The 10,986-nt window shown below is 40.2% G+C and overlaps 1 protein-coding gene across 1 annotated transcript in view; it reads right to left on the bottom strand.

The window, feature by feature from the left end:
• Positions 1-6,628: 6,628 nt before the first annotated feature.
• Magt1 (magnesium transporter 1) overlaps positions 6,629-10,986 on the bottom strand; it is a 48,282-nt gene continuing 43,924 nt past the window's right edge. The window contains exon 10 of the mRNA XM_005369880.3: positions 6,629-9,414. Coding sequence (XP_005369937.1) covers positions 9,399-9,414 — 16 coding nt within the window. The 3' untranslated portion in view covers positions 6,629-9,398. The remainder of the gene's footprint in view (positions 9,415-10,986) is intronic.

Genomic DNA, 10,986 nt, shown 5'->3' with positions numbered 1-10,986 from the left:
ATTAACCTAATTTTAGGGGCTGAAGAATTGGTTCAGTAGTTAAGAGTACATACTAGTCTAGCCTAGTCTTGTAGAGAACCCAAGTTTAATTCTCAGTACCTATATCAAACGGCTCACAATCACTTGTAACTCCAGTTCCAAGGGGATGCAACACCTCTGACCTCTGCTGGTACCTTCCCTCACATGTACTCTCTCCCCCCCCATAAGCATAATTAAATAGAGTACATTTTTAAAAAAAATCTAATTAAAAATATGTGTATAGGTTTTCTGCCTGCAGGTATGCTTGGGCTCTTAGAGGCCAGAAGAGAGCACTGGATCTCCTGGGATTGGAGCTCCATAAGGTTGGGAGTATTGGAAACTGAACCTGAGTCCAGAGCAACAAGAGCTCTTAACTGCTGAGCCATCTTTCTAGCCTCTTAACCTCTTTGCTGTTGTTTAGCTTTTTTGAGACAGGGTCATCTCACTGTGAAGTCTAGGCTGGCCTTGAACTAGTGATGATCATCCTGTCTGGGCTGAGTGTTGAGGTTACAGGCTTGTGCCACATGAATGCACGTGCATGACTTTAACCAGTGTGTGTGTGTGACCAAACAATTTTATTTAGAAGCTTAAAGGTAAAGAGGGTTGAAGAAGTCAATGTGATCTAATGTCCTCTATGGGAATCTCCCTGGCCTTAGTTAAAAATGTACGCCCCCAGGATCAAATTATATCACCTAGGCTGGTCATTATCTTATGATCCCCCCCTGCCTCCACATCCCCAGTGCTGGGATTACAGATGTGAGTCACTATGCCCAGCTTGTTTAACCATTTTGCAGTTTGTGTAATTCACTAATGCTAAGTCACCCCTTGCAATCCATTTCCAGAACACAATTGGTTGTTAATGTTTTTGTTGTTTGATGTTTTTGAGGCAGGGTCTTACTATGTCCTGGAATTGAATCTGTAGATCAGGCTGGTCTCAAAGTCATACAGATCCACCCGCCTCTGCCTCCCGAGTGCTGGAATTAAAGGCATGCGCCATGATGCCTATTTTGCTTTTGCTCTTTGAGTCACCGTCTCAGTATACCTCAGGCTGGTCCCAACTTGCAGTGTAGCTAGTAATGACCTTTAACTTATGATACTCTTGCCCTTAAATCTTGAGTACTGGAAATGTAGGTGTGTGATTTAACCTAGACAAAAGCTCTACCAATGAACAGTATCCCCTGCAATCCCGTTTGTGGTGGCTGGGTGATAGGCAACAGGGCTTGTGTGTGTTAGGCAAGTTCTCTGTGAGAAAAACATCATGTCCAAAATTCTTTCTGCCTTTCCAAACTGAAAATGCACACTATTCAACAACCTCTGCTACCCACTCCAGCCTTGGCATCCAACCTGCTGTCTGCACAAATTTCAGTATTCTATACACCTTATGTATGTGTGATTGGGATCTGTATTTTTTTCAACATTAACCTTTATTTTTATTTTATGTGTATCAGTGTTCTGCCTGTATGCATGTCCTTTGCTGTAGGCCCATATTTCTATATGGTGTGGCAGCCAGGCTCTGAAATGTACTGCTCCTTTTCCTTTGTTAAAAATGTAGATCACCTGGGGAAAGGTGTTTGCTGAAGCTGATGTCTAAGTTGCAGGTGTTTCTCTGGCCCTCCGTCCCCTGGAAAGAGAATATTAATGAGGTATCCACCTTGGGTTAACGGGGTGGGGGGGAATAAAAGCAGTTTTGCATAATAAACACTGGTAGATCTTCAGGAGAGGGAGAAGCCTGAGATGCCCTTCCATGATGACTGTGTGAACTGTGTCTGCTTATTTCTCGCACCTCCGTACCAGTCCAGATAGGGAAAGATAGTTTCTATATTGGGGCCTACAGTCCCTGACACTTTGCATGCAGTGACTACAGAGGCCAGAAGGTGTTAGATCCCCTGAGACTGGAGTTATAGACAGTTATGAGCTGCCATGTGGGTGCTGGGAGTCAAACTCAGGTCCTCTGCAAGAGTAGTCACTTCTCCTAACCACTGAACTATTTCTCTAGCCCCAGAATTTTTTTTGTGCGTTAATTTAGTATCACAGCATAAGGTTAAGTCATGTTGCAAATATCACAGTCTCCCCTCCTGTCCCTTTCTTAAAAGATGTAATCTTGTATTGCACAGGCTGCTCTCAAACACTTAGGCTCAAGTAATCCTTCTGCCTCAGCATCCTGAGTAGCTGGGACTATAGGCATGCCATTATAGCCACCTTGGAATGTCCTTTTTTAAAATGTGCATTGGTGTTTTGCAATGGATGTTTGGTTCCCTGGGACTGGAGTTACAGACTGTTGTGACCTTTCATGTGGATGCTGGGAATTAAACCTGGGTCCTCTGGAAGAGCAATCAGTGCTATTAACCACTGAGCCATCTCTCCAGCCCCAGAATGTCTTTTCTAAAGCTGAGTAACATGGTAACAGACTGTGCTTATCCATTTGTTTGTTGTTGGAAATTGCTCTTGGCCTGCATTTCAGCTATTTATGAATAGTGCTACAGACATCGGGGATACAAATAGCTCAAATTCTTTTTTTTTAAGATTTATTTATTATGTATACTACATTCTGCCTCCATATATGCCCACATGCCAGAAGAGGCACCAGATCTCATTACCGATGGTTGTGAGCCACCATGTGATTGCTAAGAATTGAACTCAGGACCTCTGGAAGAGCAGCCAGTACTCTTAACCATTGAGCCATCTCTCCATCCCTCAAATTCCTATTCTCTGGATTTTTTTTTGGGGGGGGGTATAGAACTAGAAATTTAATTGTTGGATTATAAGGTAATTCTATTTAAAACTTGGATTACTTTTGTAATTCAGAGTGTCTAATGTAGCCCAGGCTGGCCTCCAACTAGCTATATGCCCCATATACTCAAGACTGGCCTTGAAATCCTGATTCACTGGACTCTCACTCCCAACTATAGATGTATAGGTATGTAGTATCTGTACTGACCTAAAACTTGCTATGTAGTTGAATACGGCTTTCAACTCCAGATCCTTTCACATCTGAGTGCTAGGATTATTGACTGTTTTTAAGGATTCTGGGATAGGATCCTCGTTTTGTGCCTCAACCTCCCAAGTGTTAGGATTATAGGTATGTACTACCGTATCTAATGTTAATTTTAATTCAATTTCAATCATATTTTATGTATATGAATGTTTTGCCTGCATATATGTATGTGCGCCATGTGTGACATCCAGGTGCCCTTGGATGTCAGAGTCATTGGATGCCCTGGAACTAGGTTGTTGAGTCTGAAACCTGAACCTGGGTTCTCTGCAAGAGCAAGTGCTCTTAACCATTGAACCATCTCTTCAGTCTCCTAAGTACTAATTTTAATGAGCTTTAACAATGTTTTTCACAGTTGACATACTATTTTATTTTCCCAACAGTTATAAAGGTTCAATTTCTTCATATCCTTACTAATTTGCTGTTTTTCTGATAGTAGCTACCTTGGTAGGTATGACTGAGTATCTCATTGCGGGCTTGTTTTTGTTTGTTGAGATAGGCATCGCCATCTGTACCCTAGATCAGTTTAGAACCTGCTATGTAGTTCAGGCTGGCCTTTCATGCTTGATTCTCCAGCCCAAGGTTCCAAGTGCTGGGATTATAAGCAGAGGTACAATTGCTGGCTTTTTGGTTTAGGTTTTTGAGACAGGGTCTCATTATGTAGGACCAGTCATCTTGGAACTATGTAGACCAGGTTGGCCTCAAACTCACAAGATCCACCTGTCTCTGCCTCCTGAGCACAGGATTAAAGGCGTGTTATCACTATGTTTGGTTTCATTATTTTGAAATGTAGTCTACTTTCAGTTGATGATAAGCATTGGTAGGTTTTTGTTTTGTTTTTGAGACAGACTCATGTAGCCCAAGCTAGCCTCACACTGTGCAGCAGAGGCTACCCTTGAATTCTTGATTCTCTAGCTTCTCTCTGCCTTCTCAGGGCTGGGATTGTGGGTGTTATGGCACCATGCTAACTTACAGTGGTACTGTAACTATTTCATGAAGGAAAAAGAGAACACCATGTTTAAGGGACACTTGTGCACAAAAGCATCTCTAGGTTGTTACTGCTTTGGCTTCCCTTCCTGGCTAAAGGCTATCTCCTCACCTATATTCTACTTTCAGAGACTAAAGAGTGTCAATCAAAACTTCCTCCTTTAGGGCACCTGCACGATTCAAGTTCTCTAGGGAAATGCCTTTTTCATTAGGACTTCTTCCAGAAATCTGAATGGCAGGAAGCAATCAAGGTGGACTACGGTCTCCAGAGAGCAATTTGCATCTGCAAGTGAAATATAACCCATAGGGTATATTCAGCAAAATGGGAAACCTGTAAGCATTTCCTTGGCATAACCTTCAGTAAATTGCTCCATTTTTCTAGGGCAGGTTTTCTTCAGCAGAGTAAGTGAAGGTACTAATTTAAGCACAGTGTCTATTTGACTTTGGCTTTCGATACTATCAGCATACTGTGTCCCCCTTACTAAGAATGGGCAGAGCCCATATCATCAGATCTAATAGTAAATCTATAGGTTCCAGGCACAGTCTTTCCAAAAAAATATTTCAATGAATTTTTTGAACCAAGGCCTTCTGTAGTCTGGGTAGCTTCTAACTCACTGTTACTGAAGATGACTTCGCACTAAGTTCCTTCAGAACTTAGCTCTTTCCTGCTCCTTTGTTCTATTATGTAAACTATTAAAGGTATATGTATTTAAATTTAAATAAATATAATTCAGGTTTTCGGGGTTTTTTCTTTTTTCTTTTTTCCCCTGAGATAGGGTTTCTGTGTGTAACAGCCCTGGCTGTCCTGGAACTCATTTTGTAGACCAGGCTGGTCTCGAACTCACTGAGTTCCACCTGCCTCTGCCTCCCGAGTTCTGGGATTAAAGGGGTGTGCCACCACCTCCCGGCTTTTTTTTTTTTTGTAATGTTTTTGAGACAGGGTCTCCTTAGCTCAGGCTCATCTTGAACCTTGATCTGATCCTAATGATTCTACCTCCTAAATGCTGGCATTATAGGTGTGTGCCATCAAATCTGGCTTACTACATATTAAGCAATCTGAATTTATCCTCTTCACCAGCATCTTAATATCTTCAGAAATGTTATTACAAAACACCCCACATTTCAACTGATTTAAATCAACACCAAACTTGATTGGATTCTATCCAATCAAGAAAAGCACCACACTCTAGTGGATAGCCCCACACTCACTGAATGGGTGGGGAGCACAAATTAGAACGAGTGTGCTATAAAAAAGAAAAAGAGAAAACAAAGCTGGTCAGAGGATCTGGGAGGAGTTATGGGGTGGACTAGAGGGTGAATAGACATACAAAAGACATTGTATGCATGTATAAAATTCTCAAAAATGAATACAGATATTTTTAAAAAGATTAAGCCAGTATAGTGGCAGGAGGATCAGGAGGTCAAGTGAATTTGAGGCCAGCCCACACTACAAGAGACTTTGTCTAAACTATGACAATGAAAAGTCAACCCTAAATCCCAAAAATTCTATTTATTTTAAACATAAGCACATACATCTTTGAGGTAACTTAGTTCAACAGAACCCATCCCCTCAGAATAAAGGAGGTTCAGAGAGATTTGACTGGCTTGTCTAAGATCATGTGGTCACAGAACAAGCACTAACCCCTGGATATCTTGATATCTTTACTTTTGTCAGTGTGCTTGCTTCATGCTTCCAAATATTCAATCCCCTAATCTCACCTGTCAAGAAAACAGTTTTTTTTTTTTTTTTTGGTTTTTCGAGACAGGGTTTCTCTGTGGTTTTGGAGCCTGTCCTGGAACTAGCTCTGTAGACCAGGCTGGTCTCGAACTCACAGAGATCCGCCTGCCTCTGCCTCCCGAGTGCTGGGATTAAAGGCGTGCGCCACCATCGCCTGGCAAGAGAACAGTTTTTAAGAGAGAATCCTCTTTTGATATTTCAAATTGACCCCTCTATAGAGAGGTGCTGTGGTTTGAATGGGAAATGCCTTTATTGGCTCATTTGTTTGGTATCTAGCTAATGGTAGTGTTTGTGTGGTTATAGTGCTATATTATTTATGTTTTAATAAATAAAGTTTGCCTGACGGTCAGATGGCAAAGCAGCCACACTAGTCAGTCATGGAAGCCAGGAAGTGGTGGCACACACCTTTAATCCCAGCAGCCACTAATCAGCCATAGAGGCCTGGTGGTGGTGGTGCATGCCTTTAATACCATTACTTGAGAGGACTATAAGAAGGGAGGAGCCAGGTCTCAGCTCAGTCTATCTAAGGATTTGTAGAGGCAGAATCGCCTATTTTGGTCTGAGGTAGAGAGAGGAAAGATTTCTCTAGCAGCTTGGCTGCTTTGTTTTTCTGATCTTCTGCTTGAAACCCAATATCTGTCTCTGGGTTTTTATTATTTGTGCTACATGGGGTTGTGGAACCTTTAAAAGGTAGATCACTGGGGACAGGCTTTGAGGTTATATAGCCTGGCTCTACTTCTTGCTTTTCTTCTGCTTCCTGATTGCCTGGGGGCTTGAAGCTCCAGCTGCCATGTCTTCTCAATAATACATTCTCCTGGAACTCAAGGTGCTCTAATCAGGGTACTCTATAACAGTAACAGAAAAGAAATGAATACATCGGGGAATCAAACACCTCAATTTAGATTGAATAAGTTTATTGGTAGGAAGCAGTAAGCCAGACATTTGGTTATCTTTGCCATAACAATGTATCATTTTCAAACAGTATATTAAAAATCCATAACGAATTATATTTAAACCACTACTAGAAAAGTAAATTAAGAATCTACTTAAGGCACTTCAGAAAAAAGCTAAATTTAAATTTTCCACAAAATTAACACTATTTTAAGCGGAGAAAATCTGCTTTCACAGATTTTAGCCCAAATGCGCCTTTCTTCATAATGAAGAATGTTGCTCTTAAACAGAGGAAACAGAACACTGACCACGGGACATGACCTGAAGCTACAGCAGGAATACTGCCCAGTTCAACCTTACAAGTCAGGGCCTTGTCACGCGAGTTTCCTAAAAATCATAGCTTAAATCCATTTGGCAGAGACTAGTATAAAAATAGTGGATAAGAAATCAGAATCACTCAATTTATAAGGGGATCAACTGTATCCTCTTATTCATTGAATTTGTAACAACGACAGTAAAAACCCCACATAAACATTTCTTCAGGGCCAATGATGTCGTTCCACAAACTTTGTTCATAGGACAAGGGCAGGCTATTACATGATCAATAGCATGAAACAGTCACAGCATCTTTTGTTTTGTCTCATTGTAGTTCAGGCTGGCCTTAAACATTATGCATTCCACGGATGAACTTGAACTTCTGATCTTCCCACCTGTCTCCTGAGTGCGCTGGAATTACATGTATGCACCACCACATCTGGCTTATGTGATGTAGTGAATCAAACCCAGGGCTTCCTGCATGTCAGGCAAGCACTGCATCAACTCAACCACATATCCATCTCTGTATCTTTTAAATATAATATTTCTAATATTCTTTACATTTTTTCACAGTTAAAATTCTCACTTATTGTGGTGCTGGGGATTGAACCCAGGGTCTAACACAGGCTAGCCAAGTGCTCTACCACTGAGCTACATCCCAACTCCACACTTTCATAACAATGGCATTTCCAATTACTCTTCATAACTCTGGTGGAGGTCAGAGTTAGACATATTATAACCATGACTTAAATATTCCTCATGGAAATTTGGTTAGCCTATAGGGTTATTTCCATTATCACAGAAAAAGACAAAATTCAAACAAAATCCCTTCACAATTTTATTATGGACATATTTTTGAAATGAGGTGTGATATGATGCCACACTATGTGTCAAATTCTTGGACTTCAGGGCTCCTACTTTGGCCACCAGGATAGCTAAGAGCAGAGACACATGCATACCACCATTCTTTGTATCCCTTATTTATGGGGGAAATAAAAGCTAAAATGACAGCAGAAAGCAGACTAGGGTCAATGGTACATGCCTATAATCCCAGCACTTGGGAAATTCAAGACCAACCAGAGCTATGTCTCAAAAAGGCAAAAACAAAAAAAAGGATCAGGTTTCAAGAAACATTTTTTTTTTAGAAAACAAACACACAAATAAAAACAAAAGCCAGACCAGGCTTCAAAAACTACTTACTTAAAAATTAGCCCAGGTTTTAAAGAATATGTATTTTAAAAAACAAAAGACCAGGTTTCAAGGAACATTCTTTAAAAACAAACAAATAAAAATAACTCACAGAATAGGACTCAAGAACTATTTTTTCGTGTGGCCATGAGGATTGAACCCAGAGTGTCACTCATGCTAGGCAAGCACTCTACCACTGAGCTACCACCTTAGCTTGAAAACATTAACATTTCATTGCCTTTTTCTCTTTCTTTTCTCTCCTTTTTTTGGACACAGGGTCTCACTATGTAGCCCAGGCTAGCCATAAACTCACAAAGATTTTAGCTTGTGTCTGCCACAAGCCTGGCAAAATGTTTCATTTCTATCCATAGGCAGTAATCAATATTTCTTGATTTTCTTTTCCCATTCTAAGATAGTCCTTTCCGCAAACACAACTCAGCTTATTTTTCTGTTAGGTAAAAATGAGATTGACAATGTCTAACTAACATACACAAACATCTGAGACCATTTATAACTTATAGTGATTTTAGGCAACACATTATTATTAGAGAAGGGCCACTTTAAATAAAACTAGAAACAGAATGAATCAGAAATCTTTCCATGTACAAGGTAGTTAGAGTGCACTCATGCAAAAATCATAGTTTTGTAGTTAGAGGTACTTCTTAATGTATAAAAGAGGCATATGTAGCTCTGATTTCAGCAGGAAAGACACAGAAAGAAGACAGATTTATCTTTCCAAAGGCTACACAGTCCATTTTCAGAGGTTCAAATAGTGCATATGATATCTTGGTCCAAGAGGAAAGATGTAAATCATACCCATCTGCACAAAGGAAAACTAATGGTGGCTTCCAGATGCAGTTGTTTGTAACAGGCAGAGGTGGAAATTCCTGCTCAGAACCTTCCATCCCCAGCCTTGGATAAGATAAAATCAGATGATGAAAAGTTAACTAAAGTAGTTTTGACATTTGCTCTATGTAAAATGAAGTAGTAGTTTTAAATTTTATAAAGTACCTAATTCTACAAAAATCAAATGTTTCATAAGTTCACAGGGAAGGGAAAGTTAAGAGGACAATAATTCCAAATACTTCATGATCTTACAATTGCTTGTTAAGGCACTACACATCTTTGGTTAAATGATTAACTATTTAAATCACTTGACAAAAAAGAGGTAATATAAAATACATGAGTTGCATTCTTCTTCAAACACCATATATGTCTTATTTTTCAGTTTCCATTATTATCACAGTCTATGTGTCTCTAGAATCCTCTTTAACTCATCAGAAAGCTGAAACAAAAAAATATAAAAATACATTAGACTCTGATAGAAAAGTAAGTTTTACTTCTTACAAATACATAGTATGTTGATTTTAATATATGGACTATGACCTGAGTATCAAAAACAAAAAAAGAAACACTAAAAGATCCAGTAGTCTTTTTTTGAGACGGTGTCTCATATAGTCCATGTTGGCCTCAAACTCATTATGTGGCCAAGATAAACCAGATCTGATCCTGTCTCTGTCTCCGAGTGCTGGAGTATAGGTCTATAATACCATATGGCTCAGTATTCACAGTGGTATACTGTAGGATGATGTTGTATTAAAACAGAAATTATGGAAGCTGGAGTAATGGCTCAGCAGGTAAGAGCACTTACAGCTTTTGGTAGAGGACTTAGGTTCAATTCCCAGCACCCACATTGCAACTCATAACCTACTGGTAACTCCAGTTTCAGAGGCCCCAAAACCCTTCTGACCTCTCTGGGCACCAGGCATGCACTTGCTACACATACATATATACATGCAGGCAAAACACTCATATAGACAGAAATAAATCTTTAAAAAATAAATATTTATGTTAACCAATACTCAGATTATAAACCAACACATTCTATTCGCCATTTCAGTTACCTGTAACAACAAAAATCAAGAACCTATGATATAACAATTTCCTCCCCTAAGCCACAGGGATCTCTATGAACATTTGAAACTATGTGGCTGTTTCCTTTTGTTTTTTTGTTTGTTTGGTTTTGGCTTTTGGTTTTTTTGAGACAGGGTTTCTCTGTGGCTTTGGAGCCTGTTCTGGAACTAGCTCTTTTAGATCAGGCTGGCCTCAATCCTCTCTGTCTTTTTAAAGATTTACTGTTATTCATTTTAATTATGTGTATGTATGTGTCTGCGTGTAAGTATGTGGGCATGAGTGCAAGTGCCCTCAGAGGCTAGAGGCACCGAGTTCCACATGGCTGTGAGCCACCTGACATGACAGAGGTGTGGGGAAACACCGGTAGATCCAGCTCCAGAAGATACCCCTTCTTAAAACACACAGATACACACCAATGAAACAAACAGCAAACAAAGGGACCGGAGAGATGGTTCAGTGATTAAGAGTGCTTGCTGCTCTCCTGTACGACCTGCGTTCAGTTTCTAGTAAGCACATAGAGTGGTTTGTAACCCCAACTCCAGGAAAAATGATGTCCTTTTCTGGCCTCTGCACACATGTAGCATATATATTCTCTCATACACACAAAGAAAAAATTTCAAAAAAACTCACAAAGCAGGGTAGTAGTGGCAGCTCACACCTTTGATCCCAGCACTCAGGAGGCAGAGGCAGGTAAGTCTCTGTGAGTTTGAGGCCAGTCTAGTCTACAAAGTGAGTTCCAGAACAGCCAAAGCTACACAGAGAGGTCCTGTCTTGAACAAACAAACAAAAAGCTCACAAACAACACTCCTTGTAACCCCACAAAAGAAATCACCAGATAGCTGGGCATGTTGATACACACCCTTATTTCTAGCACTGGGAGGCAAAGACAGGCAGATTTCTGTGATTTGGAGGTTAGCCTCATTTATATAGTGAGACCCTGTCA

Source organism: Microtus ochrogaster, unplaced genomic scaffold (genome assembly GCF_000317375.1).
Source record: "Microtus ochrogaster isolate Prairie Vole_2 unplaced genomic scaffold, MicOch1.0 UNK65, whole genome shotgun sequence".
Classification (NCBI taxonomy): domain Eukaryota; kingdom Metazoa; phylum Chordata; class Mammalia; order Rodentia; family Cricetidae; genus Microtus; species Microtus ochrogaster.
Note: the sequence above shows the minus strand (reverse complement) of the source record. Positions and strands in the feature narration are given on the sequence as shown.